At 42.8% G+C, this 27706-nt stretch overlaps 1 protein-coding gene across 5 annotated transcripts in view; it reads right to left on the bottom strand.

Moving 5' to 3' along the window:
• Positions 1-27706, bottom strand: part of LOC137880637 (glutamate receptor-interacting protein 2-like) — a 161688-nt gene that overhangs the window by 21093 nt on the left and 112889 nt on the right. For 4 of the 5 annotated variants that reach the window (XM_068722110.1, XM_068722112.1, XM_068722114.1 and 1 more), the window contains exons 2-12: positions 22627-22704; positions 18479-18614; positions 17836-17981; positions 17204-17290; positions 16163-16238; positions 11443-11588; positions 10842-10989; positions 8431-8600; positions 4510-4665; positions 4099-4251; positions 3830-4016 (exon numbers count right to left, since the gene is read on the bottom strand). In XM_068722110.1, coding sequence (XP_068578211.1) covers positions 3830-4016; positions 4099-4251; positions 4510-4665; positions 8431-8600; positions 10842-10989; positions 11443-11588; positions 16163-16238; positions 17204-17290; positions 17836-17981; positions 18479-18614; positions 22627-22704 — 1483 coding nt within the window. The remainder of the gene's footprint in view (positions 1-3829; positions 4017-4098; positions 4252-4509; positions 4666-8430; positions 8601-10841; positions 10990-11442; positions 11589-16162; positions 16239-17203; positions 17291-17835; positions 17982-18478; positions 18615-22626; positions 22705-27706) is intronic. The other variant, XM_068722111.1, reaches the window with a different exon arrangement.

Genomic DNA, 27706 nt, shown 5'->3' with positions numbered 1-27706 from the left:
AGGCTTGTCCAAAGTGGAGCTGTCAGTGTTTATGAAGCCATTGATAAAGAGTCTCTGCAGTCATTTCATGTCTGAATGGCCCATAAAGGTTCCTCAAAGCAAAGAGAGAGGAAGGTTTCCAAAAACACACGGAAACAAAACTCCTTCATGTTGCTATTTTCTGTGTCTATTTGGATATAATTACCCCGAGGGTTAAAACGCTCCCAGAGGGGGAAGTAAAACCCAAACACGTAGGTGTGCTAATCGTCAGTAGCCCCATACCTGGAACGTGTTTTTTCTTTCCTTTAATTCATTTTAACATCAACAGATGACGCCTGAAGGAGCTTCAGACCCCCCCTGCTGTGTCACACATCCCATTATTTTTAGCTACTGTAGATTTAAATGCCGCCGTTTGGATATTAAGGATTTCTGCTCCCAAAACATCCACCGACGCTGGCTCCTCACTCCATAAATCAGTTGTGAAATGAGAGTGAAGCACATTAGCGCTGACTGTTGAAGTCGTTAAATGTGGAAATACCTTTCCCTGGCAAAAACAGAGGTACGTGATGAAGGAGTCCTTCCACCGTTTTCAGATATCGGCCTGTGAATTTGAGCAATTCATGGTAGTGAAGCCCCGTTTAGAAGTTTAACTGCATTTCAAGTCATTCCAGTTAAACGAGGCACTAATGGGAACAAATCCACAACCCGTCTTCTGCTAACCGGCCGGTGTAAGCGTAGAGACACCACACGAAGAACTGTTGTCCAAGAACAGACCTGTACCCTTAGGTAGCAAAGACTCCTCCTCCTTTTTACAGCCAGACAGTTAGCTTAGCATGCCAAGCGCTCCAATAAACACAACACTTGACTTTTCTTTGGTATTTAAAGAAGCTCACAACCATAGATTGAATATAAGAAATGGACGTAGTCATCGTGACGTCACCCATTGGTTTGTGGACTGAAGTTTTGAAGCCTCAAGTTTTTCCGATTTCGCCATCGCCATTTTGGATTACGGCCGTCGCCATGTTGTTTTTTTCCCGGTAATGACATTTTGTAATGATTTTTTGTTGATTTACATTTATTGGTTTGGCAGCTGTCTTTTCTTCCAAAGTGTACCCACAACACTTTTTGTAATGAAGTGAAGTTCGGCTCACTTTGCCATTGACATGAGCTACAGAGAGGTTCATATACCTGAGGCAGTGAAACCTGTGGTTTTATCCTCTGATAGTTCAAACTACTTCAACTCTGACCGTGTTTTTCCAACGATGGAAATATCATCGTGTGTCGGATCACCACCTTTTACGATCGAAGGAGGAAGGTTAAAGCGTCGGCGCTAAAGTGGATTAATGGCGGAAAAAGTGGACCACGGATTTCCACTTTGTACTTTTTGTCTTTGCATTGACTCAAGGGTCAAAAGTCACGACTGTGGTTTACAATCTGTGCACTGAACTAAAATAAGAGCCACGTTGTTAAACGCCGCTAAAATGATCACAGTGTAGTTCTCCGATTCTGGCAGAGGAGACTTCTGACAGGAGGAAGTGGAGATGAAGTGACCGGCCTCACTTTAACTGCCTCGCCGTACTGCCCTTTGGATTTACGGGACACTTGGGATTTGCACTTGTCTGAATGTGACACACAGACACACACAGACACACACACACACACACACACACACACACACACACACACACACACACACACACACACACACACACACACACAGTTGATATATCCTCCATTTAGCCATGAGTGGGTGACCTGTATTAATACGCAGTCAGACATCTTCATTATGATATATTGAGTATTAAATTGCTCGCCAAGACTATTGGCACCGTCTCGCTGTTCCCTCTCTTTTTCCATTTTTGCTCTCCTCACTTCTTTCCTTTCTTTTTCCAAATGATTGTTTCATTCATTCAAATTCATTCCCTACCTCTCATCTGAATTCATTTGCTCTTTATTCTTTATTTTCATTCATCTCCTTCCTTCTGCCATGGCCCTGCCTGATACCCACTGCTACTACTATTACTGTTATTAGTCACATTTGAATTACTGATACTATTACATCTTATTATTATGATACTATTGGTGCTACAGCTATCACTGCGCTCCTATGTATGATTTATATCATTTGACTATGTTGTAATCTAATTGTGTTGTCTTTTTCGTTAACGTTTTTTTTTTTCCTTTTCGGTTGCGTGGGTCCAAGGACAAAGGATTGTCGGATGTTTTCGCAGGTTGTAAAACCCTCAACGTGTTCAGAGCCGTGTGCAGACTAAGCAATCCTGTCAATCAATGGGTCGTAGCTGCTTGCGGTAGCGGCCCGATCACACGTCGCATCAAACCGAAGACCGCTGGTGGTTATTGGCTCTGTTCTTAATTCGGGCACGTTTTGATTGTAGGCAACTTTTATTTGTATTACTGCTACCTGGTGCTAGGTTGTTACAGTATCAATGCCTACCCCTGATGTCACAGTGTCAGGATAGGCTCCAACCATAGACCGTATGTAAGAAGAGGAGGTAGTCAACGCAAAGCCTCGAGTTCGGCGATATGGCCGCCGCCATCTTGGATTACGGGCGTCCTCGTCGTTTTTTTTGCAACCGCTGAACAGAAGTGACCATATTTGGAATGCGGAGGAGTGACGCCGTATAACAGGTAATAAATCAAGAGAGAAGTAGAGTCATTCTCTCATAGACAACCAGAGGAGTCGCCCCCTGGTGGACACTAGAGAGAATGCAGCTTTAACACACATCACTCGGTAGAACTGGAAGTTGCCGCCTGTTTCCAACTTGCTCGCAGATGCCTCACAGCTTTTTGGGGATTACACAGCAACTAGTGGAAGTTAGAATTGGAATGCAAAGTGGCTGCTATAGTATACATATTTAAAATGTAAATACTAAATAATAATTACAGGTTAAAACCTTGCACCGATGCCCATAACTTATGGTTCTAAAGACTGTTGTTAAGTGTAATTCAGGGTGGTGTGATGGGGTTTATTTAGTTTCGTCCTGTCAAAGAGGAGGGGGGGGGTACTTATCGATTCCTCCGGCGTGGGCGAGGGGAAGAGCTAACTAATTAGTGTTGTTAGTGTGGGCTCTAATGGAGAAGGGAGGGTGGCCTCGGGGTGCAAAAACACACCCAGCACTTAGAGAGGCTGGTAATACGACTGGAACATCAATCGGTGTAGACGACAGACACACACACACACACACACACACACACACACACACACACACACACACACACACACACAATTCACACAGAGAGACTTAAATTAAGTTGTGACGGATCGCGAACACACACTTGCATGCCAATGTTTGGAAAAACCCCACCTACACTTGCATGTGAATGTCGCTTAATAGTGTTCATACACCCACACATCAGAGCAGAGCTGTTAATACACCGCCAGCATCAGTCTAACACACACTAACACACACACACACACACACACACACACACACAAGGTCAGTCTGGCCTACAACAGCTCCATCACACAAACCCTTCCAGTTTGGCCGAACTAACATGTCGCCACAGTGTACTAACGTGTATATTAGGCCTAATTGGAAGTAACACAACAGGACATTCATTGATACAAAATAGTAGTACAGTACGTATGAGAACTCTTTGGCACTCAGGGTACGTCCCTGAAGGGCTGAGGTTCTAGCTAGAACCTTTAGCTTCTGAATAACCCTTGTTAGAAGAAAGGGCTCTTCAAGGGTTCTTTATGAGACTCGAGCTTTGAACAAGTGTGTGTGTCTGTGTGTGTGTGTGTGTGTGTGTGTGTGTGTGTGTGTGTGTGTGTGTGTGTGTGTGTGTGTGTGTGTGTGCGTGTGTGTGTGTGTGTGTGCGCGCTCACCTCTCTGCAGAGCTGTCGGGCTCTATGAACCGGATGAGTGGGGGCGCGGACAGCGTTTCCGTGGCGAATATCCCTCCCTGCAGCTGGACACCGAAGCCGTTGAGGGGGTCGCCCGTCAGGACCACCTCGCTGGTCTCTACGTGAACCACCTGACCCCCCGGGCCCACCGAACTGGACGCCAGGGACACTGAACACACACGAGACGTTGTTCATTTCCCCTCAGAGACATTGTAATGTAGCACAGACAGAGAGAGACGTGTGGAGCTTACGGGAGCTTTTGTGCTCTTTCTTTCTCTGCCGCCGTTTGAGCAGCGAGTTACGTGGACTCATGGGAACCGTGGTCCTGGGCAGGGTGCTGGAGCTCTGGCTGCTGGGGCCCGATGTGGTGGTAGAGCCGGGAGAGAAACTGGCAGATACCAGAGCTGCAAGAATAGGGAGAGAAAAGAGTCGCTGTGAGTCTCTTTGTGGTCATTTTGAGTCTCTTTCATGTTGGTACGTGTCTTTTTAAATGAAGTTCTGCAGGTGAAGGCCAGCAGTGAGAAACCGAACGAATGAATGACCGAATGAACGAGTAGATAAACGGGAAGAAAAAGAGAGAGTGTGACAAACAGACACCGTTGTACTGCCACTGCGTCTCTGTGTGTGTGTGTGTGTGTGTGTGTGTGTGTGTGTGTTCTTACTCTTGCAGTAGTCCAGGCTGTTGATGGTGTTGTTGTTGGAGGCGGTCCACGACTTGTTGAGGGTGGCGCTCGTGTTGCAGAGGGTGGCGTTTGACGGGTGACAGTAGTTCACACAGGGGTCCCAGGAGTGCGGGTGGTCCGACTTCTGAACCTTCACTGGAACACACAAACAGGATTGTGTTACTTGTGAAGGAAGCGATCAGATTCTTTTTACTGTTCACATGAATTCTCTAGTAATTTGAAACTCGCTACATTAACGCTATTCGTCTGGAAAACCAATCAATAAAGTGGCAAATAGCGACTGCCGGTGTCAAATTCCTCATCTAACTCTCGGCAAAGAGGTAAACTGTTTGCTTTAACTGGAACGATGTGATCGTATCTCCAGGCTCTGCTAGCGAGGAACGGGACGGCAACTGTGGCTAACTGTGCTAGCTTAGCGTTAGCTAAATAATCTGGGACTTTAAGGCATCTGTGTCGGCTTTGAGGTTCTGATCCATCCAATAAAACACACCTGAACTCATTACTATTACTGTTACTATTACTGTTACTAGTACGAGTACTAGTACGAGTACTGATTAGCTTTACTAGTACGAGTACTGATTAGCTTTACTAGTACGAGTACTGATTAGCTTTACTAGTATAAGTACTGATTAGCTTTACTAGTACGAGTACTGATTAGCTTTACTAGTATAAGTATTGAATAGCTTTACTAGTACAAGTACTGATTAGCTTTACTAGTACAAGTACTGATTAGCTTTACTAGTACAAGTACTGATTAGCTTTACTAGTACGAGTACTGATTAGCTTTACTAGTATAAGTATTGATTAGCTTTACTAGTACAAGTACTGATTAGCTTTACTAGTACAAGTACTAATTAGCTTTACTAGTACGAGTACTGATTAGCTTTACTAGTATGAGTATGAGTCCTAGTACGAGTACTGATTAGCTTTACTAGTACAAGTACTGATTAGCTTTACTAGTACGAGTACTGATTAGCTTTACTAGTATAAGTATTGATTAGCTTTACTAGTACAAGTACTGATTAGCTTTACTAGTACAAGTACTGATTAGCTTTACTAGTATGAGTATGAGTCCTAGTACAAGTACTGATTAGCTTTACTAGTATGAGTATGAGTCCTAGTACGAGTACTGATTAGCTTTGCTAGTACAAGTACTAATTAGCTTTACTAGTATGAGTACTGAGCTACTGTTTGTTATTCCCTTTGTGTTACCTACCACTGCTCGGTAGCAGAAGGCAGAGGTGTGATCTCATTCTTTAAGGTGCGTCAGGCAATAACAGACCATAAACATGTATAACTAAAAACATGGTACGCTTTAAAGGAAGAAGTGGAGTCTCGGAGCTAGGAGTGACGTGGATAGAGATACATCAAACTCCAAAAATACCAATTGGGAATCTGTAATTCATTAAGAAAACATATGGAATCATCTCATTCCACTGTCAGTTCATTAGACTACAAACACAGGGACGGCACAACGCGATGCCTGACAGAATGCCGGTGGACCGGGCCATCTGCTACGAACGTCACTCCTCCTCAGATGTGGGGGAGAACCTCTTCTGGGGAAAGTCCCGCCGAGAGGCATCATCAGCGCTGGATCGAGGCTGAACTCTGACAACCTACAAGGCTTCGAGTGCGATTCCTCACCACGCTCCACTCCTCTCAGCCTGCAGTTGATCCTGAGCCCGCGCTGCCACCTCCATCCAGCAGAGCTTTTGTTTCGCCTAAACTCAGCTCCGTTTTAGCTGAAAGTCTCAGGGTGAGATCTGAGGAATGTGGAAACATTTTCCCGTCTGATCCTCGCAGAACGGAAAAATAAAGTCGGGAACGCACTGCAGGAGGCGCAGTCACCCGGGCAGGACGCAAAAAGACAGGGCACATACTGTACACACATGAGAGGAGACACGTCCAGACTACACAACCCTAATCTATGGTGCAGGAACACACACACACACACACACACACACACACACACACACACACTGCAAAACCTTTAATCAGAGTGTCTATTAATAAAGCGGCGGCAGGCTGGCCGTGAGGTCTCCGACAAGAACATCAGTAACCTAATGAGCTGTACTCTCGTCCTAACACACACACACACACACACACACACACACACACACACACACACACAGAGAGGCGCTCCCAATCATGATTAGAAGAAGGAAATAATGAATTTTGCTGCTTTGTGGAGACAAATGAAAGAGATGCGAAATGAGACAGTGACCTTTCCAATGTGTGTATGTGTGTGTGTGTGTGTGTGTGTGTGTGTGTGTGTGTGTGTGTGTGTGTGTGTGTGAGTGGTCGGGTAACTTTGGTATTTTTCAACCTGGACACTAATTTCCTCTGTTTCCGTGTCAAGTGACTAATGAGGACAACTATCGTCTCATTTGGTCCAGTGTTGAGGGATATCTCTGCGGTCACTTCCACTGACTGTATGTAAGAAGTGGATGTTGTGGTTTGTGGACTTGACGTTTAAACCATCGCGTCTTGGAATGCGGCCGTTGGAAAGGCTTCACAGAAAGGTGGAGTAAACCGGTTCATGTCCACCACGTTGTCAGACACTTACGAGAACAATCTGAGCCGTTCAGCGGCAGAACCGAGCGCCTTCAGTGGAGTCGGGTTGACGGTGACGAGTTGCCCTGAGTGATTACGTCGCAGCCCATTTAGAGGCGTTCTCGCTCAATACCGGACCAATTTAAAAAAAAACGTCCCCATTAGTCACTTGGACACAAAAACACAGGAAAAATACCAAAGTTACCCTTTAACTGCAGCGTCTGTTAGTTTCTTATAATTAAACTAATTGTTGGAATAATTTGAAGAGAATGAAATGGAAGAGCAGGAGAGACAAAAGAGGGACAGAACAAAAGAGACAAGAGGAGATAAAAGACAGACGAGATGAGAAGAGAGGGATGGAAGAGGAAGACAAGAAAGCATCTGACAGCATGCAAAGAGAGGTGTAATGACTTTAATTAAATAGCATCCTGCCTTTACACTCGCTGTCACTCGCTCCTCATTCATCCCTCACTTATCCTTTCAACTCTCTGACGGTTTTCGAGCCGAGATGAAACTCCGCAGACGGCAGAGCTGAGGCAAAAGGTTTTAAAGTCTATTTCAGGCAAGGAACTTCTCTTCTCTTCTCTTCTCAAATCCCGCCTTTGTCAAGCGCTCCCGAGTCTCTAATCAGGTCAAACTCAACAACCAAGAAATGTAGAAGTCTGCGCATGCGTGCATTTAGAGAGTTCCTGTTTGCTTGCTTCATCCCAGGTTCTACATTGTGTTTGCGACACTTGTTCACGCGCTGATGCATGAACCTCGGATGATCAGCGGTTCCTCCTGTTAATCCACTGGCACAGATTTAAAAAAAATAAATAGAAGAAGCTGTCACTTGGCCCCGGGTGAAGTAACACTCCAAACTAATTAAGCAGGAAGTTGCTGCCGCGGCCCGAAGACGTTCCTCAATCAAGAGTTCCACGAGAGAGGCCTTCGGGTAGAAAGGCACCCGGGTGAGCGCAGATGTTTGTTCCTTCTCCGATCGGCTAAATGTGCGTAAGAGCCGACTTGTGTTGGGCTTTTATTATCATATAAATACTGTATATATTATATTACTCCGGCTTATAGCTCTGGTGAAAAGCGGTAGTGTATCCGAGCGCCAGACTCCCCTTTAGAAAACATTAAACTGCAGCAAAGGGTCTGACAGTCTGCCCCGCTCAGTCCTGGTTCTGGTTCTCTTGTCCCTGACCCAGCAATATACAACCTGGGTCAAATGTAGACGTGAGAAAGCACCATGACCTCATTGATGGTCTTCCCTGTGAGGATATTTTCAATGCAAAATACAGAAATACAGGTATTTACACCTTTTGTTAATTACTTCGTCACAACGTAAAAGACAAGTGCACCCACCGGTGTCATGCTGTTTCCCAGCGAGCCTCGTTTGATGCGAGGGGAGCATTTCTAGTTTCACCAGTTCTGTCGTGCTCGCCAACAGCTGCGTCGCCTCCAGCACCGTGCAGTGTTCTGTCGACGTCCCGTCTATGGACAGCAGGTGATCCCCGGCGTGCAATGCTCCACATCTGGTAGAAAACACACACAGAGAGAGAGACGGGTAGATTAGAGCGCCGCAGGATGCCTGAAATACAGTCTGTGGTTAACACAAGTTTAAGAGAATGTAACGATTCTGTTCTACATAGGGTTGCAAAGGGGCGGAAAATTTCCAGTAAATTTCCGCAAAATTTTCGGTATATTTTCAAAAAATTTTCGAAGATTTTCGGTACATTTTCGGAAAATTTACGGAAACTTTCCACGGGAAGTTAAGCTCGGGAATTTTTTAAATTTTGACGATTTTTTTTTTTGCAAACTTTTTTTGCAAAAACAAGCCTATATATTTGTATTAGAAATGTTTGCATGCATGTCTGCTTATGACAATGACAAATGTTGTTTTGTCATATATGACAAGGTAAATACAGTTAAATTAACCCAAAATTTCCAGTTAATTCCCGTATATTCCCGTTAATTCCCATGGAAAGTTTCCAACTTTGAATATTCCCAGAATTTTGCAACCCTAGTTCTACAACATCAAATATGTCACATCAACCTGTCATGGTTTTAAGTGTGCCGACCAGTCCGCTTTCAAAGCCTTGTTGTGTTTTCACTCTCGCTCATGCAACCGACGCGATGTCTGCTCTGTTCCAAGTTTTCCTGATTAGCCTGGATCAACATGCTGCAGAGCTGGTAAACACGGTCCTCATACAGACTGAGTAGGAATGAGTAGTGGCAGAACATGAACCTCCTCAGTTCAACCTGTTCAGTTGACTTGAGGTTATTATAGAGCTGGTTTCAGCACTGACACAAAGTTCAAGTGCTTCATGTATATTTCAGAGCCAGACTGAGGCTCGGGGAGACATCCTATAATATCCTGTCTCCTCCTGTCTGTGTTCTCTCGTTGTTATAGAGCGAGAGAGAGAGAGAGAGAGAGAGAGAGAGAGAGAGAGAGAGAAGGAGAGAGGGAGAGAGGGAGAGAGAGAGAGAGAGAGACACAGATAGACAGAGAGAGAGAGGGAGAGGGAGAGAGAGAGAGACAGAATATATTGCAAATATATGCAGCCGTTGCATATCTGTAACCCAACTGCAGCTATCTCTAGTGGTAGAGGTTCTTCAACTGCTGCATTCACATTCATATGACATCGTGACCTTGGTTGTTGTGTTTTCCACGATTATGGAAAATTTAAAAAATGCTAAGCAGATCGCTTCAATATGTAATGATATATCTGCATTTCCCCAAAATAAATGGTCCTATACTTCCTAATATTTAGTTGGTGTTCAGTGTGCTTTCATGATAATGTTTTAAATACACTTTATCACCTTTTAATCAATACCTTTTTTCTTATAAATGTATTTGAAGAGTATTTTCATTTTTTGGCCCTTAGCTTGCACGGCAGATGGATTCTCGCAATATCACAAGATCGATGGAACAATCAGGCTGGTATCATCCAGCATTCGTAGCCATACCTACTTGTGTTGGTATGTGAGTTTACTTTGTAAAGACTGTATGCATGCAACGAGCGGAAATTCGGCTTTCGTGGGAAAACACACGAAAAATGGGGAGGAACTTTTCGTAGGATCTCACAGGAACCTTTGCATGAGGATACGTTGAAAAAATCCGATCTTTAAGGCTTCAAGTAATGCGTTTGTGTCCGGCAAAAAAACAATAACCAGACCAGTCAACGTCCTGTGAGGAGCTACTGGCAGCAATGGCCGTGGATTAGGTGTGTGTGATGCGACGTCTGATTGTTCCAAACAGCAACGGCGGCTTCCGGAGAGGTTAGCTAAGATGCTGCAACAGCATCGGTTATATCAGAGCTGCAGAGTATTTCTTCATTGAAAGAGGAGCACAGAACGACACTGACAGCTTTTCTTTGTTGGAAAAGATTGTTTTCGCTCTTCTCCCGACTGGCTTCGGTTTGATCGAGAGATCATCCATCTGCCTCGTCGCAAACAGCTTCCAATGACTGCTCAAGTTTCTTGCCATTATGATTGAATTGCCTGTGCCCCATAATCACTCTGACGGAGCTTGAACGCATCATAATGGAACTCAACGAAAACCTCCGTTAGCGTTAGCCGTTAGCTCTGTTATTTAGCCAAGACGGACTGTGCTGCACACCGGCTGCTAACGGCTAACGTTAAGCAGCTCTCCTCCTGCTGACTTCAACACGGAGTCGTTGTTCATTAACTGATCCCTGGTACCTATGGTACTGTATGAAAGCGAGTAGTGTGTGTGTGTGTGTGTGTGTGTGTGTGTGTGTGTGTGTGTGTACCTGTCCACCACGCTGCCAGGTTTAACCCGGTCGATGACGATGACCTGCTTGTTTCGGTGATTGGCCGACGTCAGCGTGATACCCAGCGGCGCCCCTGGCGACTTGGCGATTTCCACTAACAGCGGACCGGAGGCGTTCGTCACCGTGTCTTGATTGAGGAAAGAAAAAAAAAAAAGGCATATTTTAAATTAATTTAGCTGCGATGCTCCTGAAGAACAAAGAACAACAGTGACATGTTGCAGCAGAGCGCCTTCTTCCATTTCTGTATCACCAACATTAGCAGACGAGCTCGAGGCAAAAAAAAATGCCCTCGAAAGCTGCAACCATCAGATGTGATGTACAGGGGATTCTTTGCAATGCATTCTGGGTGAGTTTAATTGAGCCGTTACACACTGTGGGGGGGGGGGGGGGGAAAGGAAGCGCTTGGCCTGAGGCGGCAGAAAATGTCAACAAGACAACAAAAAAAACATCCAATTTTAGTTTCAAGTGCCATTTTGGTAAAGTCTGGAAACTTTTGCCTCGAGCTCCATGTCTTCTGTCTGTGTGTGTGTGTGTGTGTGTGTGTGTGTGTGTGTGTGTGTGTGTGTGTGTGGTCTCTCACCCATGATGGTGATGTCATATTCTATCTGGAACAGGGCTTCCTGGCCGCACTGAGCCAAGACGCTGAGGGCGTCGCTGTGGTTGGCGTTGTGCAGCGGCACGCCGTCCACACTGAGGAGACGATCACCGGGACGCAGTGTGCCCTCTCTGAACACACACACACACACACACACACACACACACACACACACACACACACACACACACACACAGAAAACAAACAAAAAGACAACATCGAAGAGAATTAAGAAACAAAACCAACTCAAAAAGACACACAACGTCAGAAGAAACAATACAGCCCTTGACTTTTATTTCTCCTCTCTTAAAGATTCATCAATTTCTACCTTCAATATCTGAAGATCAAATATGACTGATTTGTATAAAACAACGTATCATCTCTTTTATGTCCTCCCTCAACTTCGTCGTCCGTCCTCAGTCCTCACTTCCAAAACGTAATTTCGTCTCTCAACGTCTCTCTCGAGTCGTCATCTCACTTCCTCGCCGTCCTACTTGGCTCAAGCTTCTTTCCACTCGTATGGTCTCTCCGTCTCTCTGGTCTCTTCCTCTCTTTCTCTCTCTCTCTGTCTCAGACGTACAGTATCGTCTCTCCTCGAATCCAGAGGGGGACACACACAGCGCTGAGACGGCAGGCCTTACTGCTCGGCTGCACCGTCTTCTAAATATCAAGATTTTACTTTTTTTTTTTAAATCTGACCTGGTTTCATTAAAATGAGGGTATTTTTGTTTATAAAAGTCCTCGGTTGACAAACAGACTTTTGCAGACTAGATGCTCAATAATCTAAAGGCAATCAAAGGCAAATTTCAGGCCATTATTTATTTCCCCAAAATTATGCAGCATTTATTTTTGTTGTTTTTCACGCAGAGAGCTGCATTAAAGAGCTGCGAGCTGTATTCACGGTGCCAGAGTGTGAGTAATACGGAGCTGTCATCAGACCAGCCAGCAGTCGTAAAGTGTGACACCAAAAAGCCACGAAGCTTCTTAACGACGTGACGCGAGCTCAGCCGAGTCCAAAACGTCTGGAATGAGGTTGTATGATTAAAGTGTGCTACGAAGGAAGTTTAACAAGTCAAAACAATTACATAACCAAAAACAGAAAGGTCGCCTTTGGATCTAGGGAAACAGGTGGACAGACCGATGGTCATAGTAAATAGTAGTGCAGGTTGTACTCTTAAGATAAGCTGTTGAACATGTGGACTCTGTTGTTACACTCAGATCAAACGTAGATGATGGCAGACATCAGATGTTGGCGTTTGTCCCTCAAGAATCTGTTTTTAAGGTTCTCAAAACATGAAACCACCAAAAAACAGGCAAAAACAATGGTTTACGTGCATTCATCTTTTTATTTTTTGGGCTATTTAGCTTCAGTAACATGTTTTCTTTCAGACTAGTGGAAAAAAACAACTCCAAAAGGCACATTCAGGTGTACTGACTACTTCCTTTTACTACCTTTTCTATTTGCGTCAGTAGATTTCTCTTTAATTCACCAAAAGTTAGCATTAAATAACGCCTCAATTGCATATTTAAACAAAATCTCAGTAAACATGTAATACAATAAATAATCCTCTTGATGTGAGTGATGAAGTGGTGAAGTTTGATGGTGATATCTACTAGTTCATGTTGTGACCCTCTTCACCTGGAGACTCTTCTAAATGTCTGGACTTTAACTAAACGTCTCTTTAAAGGAGCTTTTCTATCAATGGAGTTTTTCTCACACTCTGATCCAGAAATCTCCACTTCAGTAGTTCTGACATCCACCAAACTTCACACCTTCATTCCTCTCTGTGTGCTGAAGCTTTCTACTGAGGGCTTTGTCCACACACCACTCACACACTCATCTACACCACATTTTAATCCTAAAAGCATGGAGAAAGATGTTTTATTAGGCTGTTGACAGTATTTTCTGATTTATGAAGTTCAACTCTAACATGTCAACAAAATGAAACAATCATTTTGAACCCGGCTTTATGCAATGTTCAGAAACCTTGTAATTCAACAATGGTGGTATCTTTTCACTTTGTCCACCCTCGTAATCTGGGGTCGCTCCCCTTAAAGATATTAAAAGAAATATCAGCCACAGCTTATATATATAGCTCTAACTCAAGTTGTTGGTTGAAACTCTGAATTGTTAAGGACTTCACTGACATTTAGCCTCTTCTAAAAGCTTGCAGGCTCTATGACTTCTTTTTTTTTTTTTCCTGTTCAAATGATGACGCAGTAGAAGCATTTTTCTTGGTGATCCTTCATTTAACAGCACGGCTCCAACACATTTTTAGAGTTGCCGCTTCTTTAATTCCCACCGGGTGATGCTAAAAATGTAGGCACTCCTGGGACTGTATGGAGCCGTGGATTAAGTTTTCTCCAATTGTCATATAAATGGGATATAAAGCAGCATGAACATCACATTCGCTTCCCCTGGACTGACCCACATTTTGAAAGATGATTTCCTTTGGAAACGCTGATGAGCTTCAGGGCAAAGTAACTCAATAATAAGATGGAATTTAATCTGGGTTTTGTCCAAGTCTCGTCAGAGTGTGTGGACCTGCTGAGGACGAACTAGAGTAAGGCCACGAACGACGCAAAATCAACAGATTTGGTTGATTTCACAATGAAACAGTGCTTTAACAAGATGTGTTCAAGATCTCCAACAAGCGTTCATTCACTTGTTCTGTGGAAACATAACTGCTTACTTTCAGGTAGCCATTCTGCATGTGTCCCGTCTTATTGCTGCATGCAAATCTAAAGTTGCCACAAGACTAAAAATAGCATCTCCCAGTTCTTAAGTCTAGCATCAACTGACTGAAGCTGCTGAGTGATCAGAAGAAAGGGGTTACACTTTATTCGATCAAACTCTTCCTGCTGTGTCTTGGCTGGAGTAGCAGTGAAGAAGAGTGAAATATGTAGTTTCAAGCAGTGAGCTTTGTGTGATTGCAATAAAGATGACAGATTTAAAAAGCAAACAGAAGGTTAGATTAGTTGTAGTGCGTATAGATCAGCTTCAGGAGAACATAAGCAGTGAACTAGACACAAACTAAATCTATCAAACCACCAACAATCCTTTGGTGACCAATTTACCCAACTGCACTAAAAAACTGTTAGAAGTTTTTACAAACACTTCTCAAGTGATGACATGGTGCAGTTCCTTGGTCTCACACTGCATCATTCATGGCATTCTGTGGTTGCTTTGTCAATAGAAGGAACCTTTAGCTAACACGCTGTTGTCATTGTTGCATTACTTGAAACACAAAGCTGTACCTTGTTTAGCTTTAACGGCTTCACGTTGAGTCCTCTCTTGACCAAAGCATGTGCAGTAAGTCAAGATGGCCTCTTACACTTCCTCAAACAGGAAGTGGAAGAGGCCAACTGTCTGTGTTCCTGGGGGGGGGGGGGGGTGGGGTGGGGTGTTCAACCAAGTAGATGACGCTTCAACTGTATTAAAAGAGGTTTTATTTCTTGAGGCTTCAGGTCAGTGATGGACGATAGAAACCTTATGAATCTTTTGGGCTTTTTTTCTATTTGGGCCAAAACATATTAAATGCGTTGGTGCTTAAAACACATTGACATCTAGTAGCTTGCAAAACATGTAACCTTCAAGGTGGGGCAAAGCACTAAAACACCTCACTGATTCTAATGACTTTGCTCTCATGTGTGCCACAAAAGTCCAACAAGACGGCATGTTTATCACTAAATCTGTCATAGTTTTGACCAGAAGTGCTTGATTAAATGTAGATGGTTATTTGCAGTTTCTTGGGGTAGAATAATGACTATATATACAATGTCCAAAAGTTGTACAGATAAAATAATATTGCTGACAAATGACCGTTATGTAGCTTATTGGTACAAAAGAACCCAAAAAAATGGAAATCAAGAAAGAAAGCAGAATCAGAAAGCAACAACAACCAATGATATCTAATCAGACTTTCAACCAACTATTTAGCCCAAAGTCCAGCATATTTGAATAAGGACAAAATCATCTACAATGAGCAAACATGAAGACCATCCAATGTCTTATCAATGGAAGTTGTTATCAAGGTAAACGCAACTTTCCATTGAGACATAGATTGTATAGATTTTCACCTAGCCCTGGTTCCTGTAGTTCTGTAGAAGGCACTCCTTACTCTGTCTCTTACATTCACTGCAAATCCATAACTTATAAATGTCTCATTCAACAGGAAATGAGAACTGCATCTTTTATTTTTTTTTTCCAGGAGGACTTCAAACATCAGTTAAACAGTCGCAGAGCTGACATTTATAGGAAAATGTCACGGATTATTGTCTGAACATGAAGCCTGAGACAGACACGTGATGACGACATTAAAGGGATATGAGATGATTCATGCTGCTGCAGCTATGAGTAACACATAACTGTCAACATACCAGTGATGGTCACAGGATCTGACACCATTATCCTTGGGGGTTTATTCGCATGAGGGCGCAGACAAATCTCCCAGACTCCTGACTGGAACTGGCCGAGATGTGCCGCCGTTGGTTTAAACTCAATGGAGGCCAGTGTCTGGCTTTCATTTTTCCGAGACTTCCCTCTTCACCCCCATAAGAGACGGTCTCAGTACTGCATGACCATGAATATGTTTGTCCCTGTGAGCACGCATGGCTTTGTGTGAGTTTGCACACTTACGCACATGTAGCTGACAGTACAGTATGACGCGGGTTTAAGGTTGCATGAGTTTGCAGTCGGTGCTACCTGTCTGCAGGACCTCCTGGCCTCACGTAGGTGACCACTAGGGGGCGTGACTTGTGCCAGTCCTCGTGGGTACCGCCTGCAAGAAGAGCAAAGGTGAAAGCTGATGACATCAAATTCAACCGTTCCCACTTGTAACTTGTCAAATACCGCAGCTTGGTCACAGCACCCTTTGGCGTCTGTATGGGACTTAAAACCCGTCCACCTTCGTATTAAATGGTCAGAGCAGCGACTGACACAAAGAGCATGAAAGTCTATGTAGGGTGATTGGTAGGGCGGGATGGATGGAACAAACAGAGGACATTCACCCACGAGTCCACAGTTCCCGTCCCGAGTCACTTCAAACCAAGTCACCACTGACTAATTTTACTGTAGATTTGTTACGTAACTTCTGCACTTTACTAACGCCAGTCACGTAACAAAGGTAGTCACAAGTGACTCTTAGAAATAAAGATTCCAAAAGGATTCTCCCTGAAGGTCTGAGGTTCTACCCAGAACCATTTGCTTCTGATGAACCCTTCTATGGAAGGCTGTTGAGAGATCAGAGAGTTTTCCAACAGTTCTTTGCAACACTTAGGGTTTCATTAAGAAATATTTTTATCCAAATATTCCTTTTTTGAAAAAAGAGTTGTCAAAACATCAGCTACCAGCCACACACCCCGAAAAACTGTGATTGTGAACCATGATCATTGTGGGTTGCGCTGCACCACATCTACCTTGCTGGACATGGGTCAATGGGCCTCAGGTTAACATGTTAAACTACTACAATTGTAAGGTGGAGGAAAATCTATGCTATATATAATGAAATGTAAGAGGGTTCTCAGTAGAACCCCCTGGATGGAGTCTTTGTAAGCAACCCCACCAGAAGACGGAAAGGTCCAAAGCTGACACAGGAGGGTTTTCAGTTCCAACACAAATACTTGTTCAAACCTTCAATATCTTAAGAAAAACAGTGATACTTTCCATTCCAACATGGCGCCATGTCAAGCATAACAAGTCATATAGTTCTCTAAAGATACAGTTATGTGTTTCACTGATGGTTACCTCTCATGACGAAACCAAAGCTGCTCCCCTCTTTGTGCAAACAGATGTCGATGGTCTTTGATATAACCCCTGAGGTGCTGTCTGGTGCTTTGACAACGAGAAAGGTAGAGCGACAGAAAGAGAGAGAGAGAGAGAGGCAAGTTATTCATTTTAGTGAAAGAATTCATGCTGCGGCTGGTATGTATTTCTGCTCCGTAATGAGGTGCAACTAAAGTTTTGTTCATTTAATACATGTCACAGCAGGCTAATGGAGCGTAAACATTGAATACAGAAAAATAAAGAGTATGAATAATGACTTAAAGTAATGAGATAATGCAACACCACAAGAAACACACGTTTTTACATTTTAATTGCTCCCAGATTACCTTGATTACCATTCTGATTACTGATGATTTAGTTTTAATAAAATAGAAACATATGTGAATGAGAAGCAAAATAGGGAACAATTGGACAATTACGCATCTTACAATACACATGAAGCTCCAACGTTCAGTGCTGTAACCACCATTTATGGTATCTGCTGATTATGTTGTGCTAATGTCGGACTCTACCTTAATGGAGCTAGTACTGGAGCTAGTATTGGAGCTAGTACTTTATGACCCTAAAAGCAATGTGAGTGTATTCGTACGTACCTGTAGGAGGCAGTTCGTACTCCACCTCCAGCAGAACTCTCTCTCCTACGTTCTTCAGTAAGCTGATGATCTCTTCGTGCCGCAGTTTGGTCAGATTGATGCCGTTCACCGACTTGATGTAGTCGCCCACATTTAGCTGGTCGCTCCTGCACAGAAGAGGAATGAATGCAAGTACAAAGCGTGAAGAAAGGGCACCTGGGTTAATCCCTTGACTGTGCGAAAGAAGTGAACGTATAGTATTATGGTCTGTTTGACTCTAAATGGAGCATAATGTACTAAATGAACATCATGCTGTATTGAAGAAGACTGTAAACTAGAGATTGAGACCATAAACTCATGTTTACAATGTTTACTGAGGGAATAAATCAAGAGAGAAGTAGAGTCATTTTAGACTAGACTTCTATACAACCAGAGGAGTCGCCCCCTGCTGGACACTAGAGAGAATGCAGCTTTAACACGTGAAGCTTTGGCTTCACTTTTCAGACCCAGAGGTTTCCTCCTGGTTTAATCACATGGTGGAACAACCACATTTTGTTTGGGAAATACTTTATACTATTTTGTTCACTCCTGAGCGTTATCGTGAGATGTTTTTTGTATTACAGAATCTATTCTTCCACCACTTCCTTGCTGGTGTTGCACCCACCTGGCCGCCAGTCCTCCGGGTCGCAGGTTCGATACCCGCGGTTTCCCATCCTTGTCGGTTCCTCCCGAGATGGTGAGGCCCAGTGTGCTGCCTTCTTTCTTCACCAGCTCCACCAGGGTCACCCCCCGCAGAGCTTCTAACCAAAAACACACATACACACATAAAGACAAATACACACACACACACACACACACACACACACACAAACAGATGTGCACACAGACATATACACACACACACAAATACAGCAGAGAGGTGGAAAGTGGTTAGCGGCGGCCCCTCTGTTCGTTCTGATTCCCGGATTAAAGGGAAGCCGAGTTACAAGAAAGATAAATCAAAAGATGTTTGCTGCCGAGTGTCCTTGAGTGAGACACTGATCCCCCCCGCCTCCCCCCAATCTGCTCAATATAAGAGAGTCAGCTCTAACGTAAATGTGAGGATCAGATAAGATAAGCATCCGTTAATGAGAATTAACAAAGCCTCAGTGTGTCGTGAATTTCATTTCACTTGAAGTGCTGAAAGGTCAAAGCACATCAGCAGCAGCAGCAAACAGTCACACGAGTCTTCAGCGTAAACTCTGTGTTAAAACTGATTCATTTATGACAGAAACAACTTTATGAAAAGTCAAAACAATACATATTCATATAAGTATTTGGACTGCAGGTTATTCACTACATGATGCTTTAGAGATTTGTTTTCTCTGTAAGGTTCTTAGAAAATGCTAATAACATTTGTACATCTATTGTGGTTCAATACTTACATTACAACGTAACGTAACAATGTAACGTAACAACGTAACGTATCGACGTAACGTAACGACGTAACGTAACGACGGAACGTAACGATGGAACGTATCGACGGAACGTATCGACGGAACGTAACGACGGAAAGTAACGACGGAGCGTAACAACGGAACGTAACGACGTAACGTATCGACGTAACGTATCGACGGAACGGAACGACGTAACGTATCGACGGAACGTAACGATGGAACGTATCGACGGAACGTATCGACGGAACGTATCGACGGAACGTAACGATGGAACGTAACAACGTCTTATAGCTTCTGGGTTTACTTCCAGGGTTCGTGGCTCACTGCATATGCAACGTAATGTTCTCTCACTGGCCGATAGACCTCCCACAGTGATGACGTTAGCTTCTTAAATTGCTTTTCTCGGCTCAAGAAAAGTTCAACCATTATAAATACTCTGTGGATCAAAAATTAAAAATAAAGAAGTCGTAGTTTACGTCGTTTGTACTTTGTCAACAGTTTTACAGACGTCTCTTTTACAGTTCTTTGAAAGATACAACGCTCCACCGAACGTACTGAAGAGGATTCTCTGTGTATTGTAGTTACAGGAGGACAATAAACTATTGTACATTGTTATATTCCCCAAACACTTAATTAATCTACTGTATAAACACAGAGATCACAACATCCCCAAAAAAACAATCCAGCAGCTGCCCAGCTATTCTTGAAGTGAGTCAAGGCTTCGTGAGGTAAACAGGGTTGACTTGGGAACGACACGGCAGACTTCCGTTCACCTTGACTCTTCCGCTGCTTTTGAAGTTAAGCGTTCATGACAGACGTTCATGAAGAAAGGTTTCCCCATGACTGTGAGCGAGGTTATCTGCTATTTTCTATCAAAAGCATCAGCCGGGTCCTTCTGCTAGCAATGAAACAATGAAAAGACATCTGCTCGCAACAGATGACACAAACAAACAAAAAAATGTTCCTTTTGTTTCTACAGTGATCATTCTGTTTATGATAGCATACTAATAGAGACACTCAACATATTAGAGAACTTATGTTTATTTTCTTTATATGTCCTCACTTGGATAAAATGACAAAAACAGCCTCTCATGAATAAGGTCTGGACGAAAAAAGTTGAGGATTACTGCAAGTTGCACAGCTCTTAGAGCCACAAATGTCACGTCACATCTCCGGTAGTACTACCCAGATGACAGAAACACTGTGTGCCTTCGAGCATACGACCATGCATTTCAATTGAGATTTACACAGTTTCTTTTTTGCCTCGTGCAGGTTTAGTTGCCGCAAAATCCTTTTGTGAATTTGCCTTTAAGTGTTTCAATTGGAAGCAGCCACGAGAACATTGGTAGTTAAAATGAGAGAGGCACTGATGTAATAAGTAAGATGTGCTGATGGACCGTCTCTCCAGCTGTCTGTATCTGTATCATTATCATTTACACATGCACAAACGCACAAACGCACAAACGCACAAACACACAAACACACAAACAGGCTCAAAGACCAGGGATTCTGTTCTGCAAATAAATAGCTGTCTCTCATTCGGTTTCTATATCTGTCATTCGTGCTCTTACACACACACACACACACACACACACACACACACACACACAGGTGAGATGAAGCTTTGGTGTGATAGATGGCTAGATTAGGTAAATCCCTCAGGCGACACTGAGGATCAGTGAGGTGCTTCACACACCAGTTATCTCTGTTTTGGGTATTACACCACACACACACACACACACACACACACACACACACACATTCATTCATTAGTTCTGTTCCTATTCGGATAGAAGCACCAACGCTTTTACAAATGTAGATTGATGCCGATGGATTCCTCTGAAATGAATCATCACAAAATTAGTTTTTTGTTTTTTTTCTCCTCCGCATCTGCAGAAGTGACCGTGTTGGGATTCATAAAGTTTTATCTTCCATTTCATTTTGATGCTCGGGGAACACAGAATACACATGAGAAGATTTGTACGACACGCAGAAAGAAACTCATAAAATGGTTTCTATTATCTCAACAGAGAACTCAGGGAAGCCATTTTATCAGGCAAATGGGAGAAAGTACAAATATTATCCAACTCTCACACACACACACACACACACACTCACACATTGAAGTACATTGTTATGAATTTGTACTCAAATAATAACAAGGAAAAGAGTCAACATGTGACCATGGAAGGTGAATGAGACAAATAACTGTATCGCTGAAGAAAGGTGATGATGTAAATGAGAATAGAGTTATGTAACTGCATGGATGAAAGAAGATTGATGAAGAGAAGAGGGAGAAAAGCACAAAACAAATAGGAAATAAAGAGACCGACAGAGAAGACGAGACACTCAATGGAGGGATTTGATCAGAGTGATAAAAAGACAGGAAAGTAGAAAACTTGATGATGGAGATGAACTGAAATGGGTGATTCCATGTTTGAAAGAATTCCAGATGTAAGAGAAAGTAACAAAGAATATAAAATATGATAGATATTTGTAATTCGAAATGGAGCATCATTTTATCAATCGGAAAGTATGTTTGCGTAAAAACATTTTTTCAATGTTCCTGGAAATCAAATTAATTAATTAAAATCATAACGTTACAACATAATGTAACAAGGTAACGTAACAACGCAACTTAACAACGTAACTTAACAACGTAACTTAACAAGGTAACGTAACAACGCAACTTAACAAGGTAATGTAACAACGCAACTTAACAACGCAACTTAACAACGTAACTCAACGTAACTCAACGTAACCTAACTCAACGTAACGTAACTCTCAACGTAACGTAACTCAACGTAACGTAACAACGTTAAAACGGAACGGAACAACGGAACAATGTAACGTAAAAACGTAACATAACTGAATGGAAAAGCACAACGTTGTAAGACAAATAGTTTTGAGGATGGAGAAAGAATGGGGTTTCCTTATAAAAATACAGAAAAATAAATACCTGTAAATGCATATACATTATGGCAATATATATTACAACAAGGTTTGGTGAGACAGTTGGCACTCAGGGATCCTTTCAGAGCAAACACTTTTAATTACAGACAACCTGGGACCTTGTTGTTATCGGCAGACATCAGGTCACCCTGCCACTCAAACACAAGTACATCAGAATCTGATAGTGAACTTGAGTGAAAATGATCCAGTTTGGACAGAGGGAAGCTGTTTTTCAAACTCATTAAGCAAACTGCTCTCGTCGCACTATTTTGCTTTAGGCACTTTTTGTCTGAGACAAATGATGATGAAAGATTATTGTGATGCTTCAGTGTGGTGACGCTGAATGTGGATGACAGATTTTACAGTAGTTCTCCAAGCATTATAGGGATGGATGCATGGATGGATGGATAGATGATGTATATACCTGGTATACTGTGTCTTCTCGAGGCCATGGTCTGTTCTGGTCCAGAGATGTCCTTCGTTTTTCCATATGGTCCGTCATCTAGAGAAAACAGAGACACACAGCAAAGCTTTAGAACTATCAATATACTTCTATTTCTTTGGTTTAGCTCAGGTCAGGATTAACGCATTTAATCGCATTTAATCGCATTTGTATATGATCGTTTGCACCAAATACACAACAACAGCAATACTCTCCTCCACAGGAATATCTACTACTACTACTACAACATCTAAAACATCCCTCTCCAACTCACTTCCTTTGGTAATTGGTAAAAGCACAGAGGGCTAATGCCCAAGTGTTGGTATTTGATACCCTGGGAGTGAGCCATGCACGTTCTGGCTCACTATTACATGGGTAATATACAAATTATAGTACATTACTTTTCATTGGTTTAACAAACAGTGAAGGGTAACAGGCTGCCCTCCTTTATGTTGCTTGTAATTATAAATTAGAGTGTCCAGCAAGTCTCCAACAGAAACAAACTGTATATTCTTCTTCTATGTGCTCTTGTGTATTTATGTTTTACTTCATTGTCTCTTTGGCTGTTTGTTTCCCTAATAACCACGCTAGTGGAATGTCCGTAGGGATGGCAACATCATCGGTCCACTGTGAAACATCTTGAAAACTAACACATGGGTTGAGTTTCCATAAAACCACCACAAATCCCCAGCGGGTGAATACAAATGACTTCGTCTAGCACGTTAGCAAAATCTTTCACAAAGTGCAACAATGAAGATGAGCCTGAAATTACACATTGTTTTTTATCCAAAATCCCAGTGTCCTGTCCCATTGAACAGATGCAGCCGCGGTGGGTCTCTTTGCCTAAAGAGCTTCAAAGTGCTGCGTCAGAGCGTTTCCTTCCTGACAAGCGGAAACATTTGCAAGAATTCTACAAAGTCCCCATGTAAATACTTGAAAAACCTCCCTCACATATAATCTACTCAGCATTATTACAAGTGCAATTGCATCTACTTTGTATATACCACCTTGTAAGATGATTAAGTATAAGGAAGATTGTTCCCAGCACCTGTAGTTACAGTCCCTGTAACTGCTATTCAACAGTTTGACGCATTGAACACAGAAAGGCCATTTGTAAAGTGTTGATGAGGTTAGTCTCCTCCCTGCTTGGCCGTCATCGTTGTGTCACAGGGGGGAACAGATGTCCTGTTTTATGGTCTCTGGCAGAGGCTTTCAGGCAGAGACGTGTGAGGATTTTAATATTTGATAAGTTATGAATTCAGTTCTCCACAGATCTCCACAGGTGTCTGTCGTGAACTGCACTTTACAACTACCATAATTGTCATTACCCACAGCAAGAAGTAGAACTAGCTTTGTTTTAAAGGGTCTTTTTTATACTCCTATTTCAGAGTAGGTACTCTCCCAGATCAAGAGGGACCGTGAGTTACTTAAGTGTACGGGGGATTGGTCGAACACAAACGCAGCCCCGGGCTACCACAATTTGGTTTCTTGTTAGGCCTGTAAAAAAACAGACAACACAAAAGACAAACACAAGCTCGTAACGTTAAAAATTAGAAGAAAACACTAAATATTGGACCGGGAATTCGTTCATGAGCACACACCCACTGAGCCATAAAATAAGTGAGAACCGCTGCTCAGCAAGCTAACTCAGTAGCACAAAGGCTAACTCATTGACGTTAGCACAAAGGTTAATCCAGTAGCACAAGGGCTAATCCAGTAACGTTAACACAAAGGCTAACCCAGTAACAAAAAGGCAAGCCCAGTAGAGCAAAGAATAGCATAGTAACGTTAGCACAAAGGATACAATAGTAACATTAGCACAATGGCTAACCTACTAAGGTTAGCACTAAGACTAACCCAGTAGAACAAAGGCTAACCCAGTAATATTAGCAAGAGTAACCCAGTAATGTTAGCACAAAGACTAACCCAGTAATATTAGCACAGAGGCTAACCCAGTAATATTAGCACAAATGCTAACCCAGTAATATTAGCACAAAGGCTAACCCAGTAATGTTAGCACAAAGGCTAACCCAGTAATGTTAGCACAAAGGCTAATCCAGTAATGTTAGCACAAAGGCTAACCCAGTAATGTTAGCACAAAGGCTAACCCAGTAATGTTAGCACAGAGGCTAACCCAGTAATGTTAGCACAGAGGCCAACCCAGTAATATTAGCACAAAGGCTAACCCAGTAATGTTAGCACAACGGCTAATGCAGTAGTAGTCTGAAATCATGACATGAACTTTTGTGACGGCTACTTGTATGACTTTGGAGTACTGTGTTGTTTATATATTCTTATATTACTGGGAAAAATGCTAAGAGGGCTTGTAGCGAACTCGCGGACGATATTATTAGATATCGACATACAAACTGATTTCCAATGTCGATTTGAGGCCGGTGTGACCCACTCATAATGATGTGAATATATTTAGAGTGAAGAAGTCATTAGCGTTTGATTTTAGCAGTTTTTATTACATATCCGAAGGTGTCATCTATGATATATGTAGGAAATGAAGTATTTTGCTAACCCAGCCTCTATAACTCAGTCTGACAGACGCTGTGACAGCGTGTTGTTGTTGTGGCTCTGATGGGAGCGGATGTGTCCTACTTTACAACCTCTGCTTCATCAGAGGGGAGGAATAAGTTTTAACAATTCATGAGCCAATTCTCTACTACTTTCATGCCCTCCTCCAGAAGTGTCATTAAGTTGCATTATAATCAGGGACAATTACGCCGCAGCTTAAACATAAATGTCACTGCAAAACTTGCAGGATAAATATGTTTTTTTTTTGTTTTTTTTAAAACGCTTTCCGGCACCTGAAGCGGCATTTTAAACCAGCTTACTATCAACAGAGTTAAGCAGTTGGAAAGGATGTCCTGCAAAATCCTTTATCTCCTCAGTTGTGCTTTTAATTCCACTTCAAATTGCATTCACACTCCTTTCCTGCTGCCTTCAAGACTCAATTTCACTGCGACAAAGACACTGCGATAGTTTTTTTAGCTATTGACTCAAAAGCTTCTGTATATAGGACATATTTAATGATACTGCCACCAAGTTTAACTCGTGGTTTCCATTTTTCTATACTTCTTGCTTATTCCCCCTACATTGGTTTCCAGCCACAATCCAAGCATGTTTGACCTGTGGATAGGTTGATTGGTACGGAACAAGTATGAACGGATACATTAGTCATTGATGATGTGTTGGTGAAAGCTCTACTTGTGGATTTCTCCTATTTTTATCCGAACCTTTGTTTGGAGATTCTCCGTCAACTGTTCTCTCAGCTTTTACGTTGTCTTAAAAAGAGCGATGGCCAACAAGTGGCTAAATTAGACTATAAACGGCATCACGCCGACTAGTCCGTCTGTACAGCCTTGTTGTGTTTGAACCAGGCGTCAAACGCGTGTCTCTAAACCTGCATTCTCTCTAGTGTCCACCAGGGGGCGACTCCTCTGGTTGTATAGAAGTCTAGTCTAAAATGACTCTACTTCTCTCTTGATTTATTCCCTCAGTAAACATTGTAAACATGAGTTTATGGTCTCAGTCTCTAGTTTACAGTCTTCTTCAACACAGCATGATGATCATTATTCTATATATTTATATGAAAACCTCTATAATTTCTATACTTCATGAGTCTTTTCTCACATGGAGACAGTTACATGAACCAGCGTACAACAAGTAGTTCCTTGCCTCCCAACAACCTCGGTGTGTGAAGTGTTTTCCGTACGGTGACACATTTCCCTCTAACACCTTTAAAATATGCAGCACTATCCCCACCGGTAATGCTTGGAAATCAGTTCTCTCCCCAGCAGTGACAGCGGAAAAGGAGGCCATTGTTGTTGTGTTCGGCAGTTTAGCGATCTTCACAGAGGTGTAATGAGTTTAATAATTCATAAGTTGTGGATTCAATTTTGCTTTAAACCACTTTCATAAGTTATCTGGCTGGCTGGCTTTCCCCCCGCTGTGGGGCTGTCACAGGCATAATGGACCCCAGAGGCTGCTCATCAACACACACACACACACACACACACACACACACACACACACACACACACACACACACACACGCACACACACACGCGCACACACACTGACATGCATGGGCTCTGGCAGACTGATGCATACCCAAAAGGGATTTAGGCACCAAACGTACACCTGCATGTGTGCACAGGCACCAAAACAGACCAAAACAATGTGTCCCTACAAGTACAAGACCAACATGCTCTGTTATATAAACAGGAACTTGCACACACACACACACACACACACACACACACACACACACACACAGTAACTTCAGACATAAAGAACGCTTCGGTCAAAGTGTCCATCTCTGGAACTGGATGTGAGACAAAACTGTTGGAAGTCACGACTTCCCCCAGCAGCAGTGTGAATCCTCAGCTCTCTCCCTCTGAACCCACTAAAGAACTTGTGCCGGAGATCCGGTGGCCGAGTTAACGGCGGACCGAACAACGTATTTGTCTGGAGGCTCAAACGCGTGTTCTGTTACAATGACCGTCTTCATGAACGGGATGCGCAGCTTCAGCTTCTCTCCGTTCTCCAGCGCTGCCTGATAAATTAGTGTCTCCTGGTGAATAATTTGAATGCGATTAGGCTAATGACTGCTGGCGCTGTCAGCTTACTGAACAGGTTGAGTTATAGACGAGGCGTCAGGCCAGAACCCCCCCCCGCAGTAGAAGCAGTGGCATTATGCTTACAGTGAGAACGTCTTTTCAAACAGAGACGGTAACGAAGCGGGCCGACGGACTAAAGTATGGATGTCATCATTAGAAGGTCCGACTACATTCTGTACAACATTTATTAAAGCTGTGATTCTGACTCAGGAGCAGCAGATGTTGTCAGAGTGAATGAGTGTAGAACTTTAAGTATTTCCCCAAAGTCTTTACAGCAATGGAAGTCAACAGTAACATTGATTTATTCCTGTAACGCCACTGTTGTAGTTATTTTAACCCAAACCAAGATCTTTTCCTAAAACTAACTAAGTATTTCACAATCTTGCTTTCTTTTAATGGTGGCAGAACAAGCGGGAACCTCGGGGTCTGAA

Source organism: Cebidichthys violaceus, unplaced genomic scaffold (assembly GCF_023349555.1).
Source record: "Cebidichthys violaceus isolate CVI_PGR_0920_01 unplaced genomic scaffold, fCebVio1.0.p SCAF_29, whole genome shotgun sequence".
In the NCBI taxonomy this organism is placed as follows: Eukaryota; Metazoa; Chordata; class Actinopteri; order Perciformes; family Stichaeidae; genus Cebidichthys; species Cebidichthys violaceus.
This window is presented reverse-complemented; position numbering and strand designations above follow the sequence as displayed.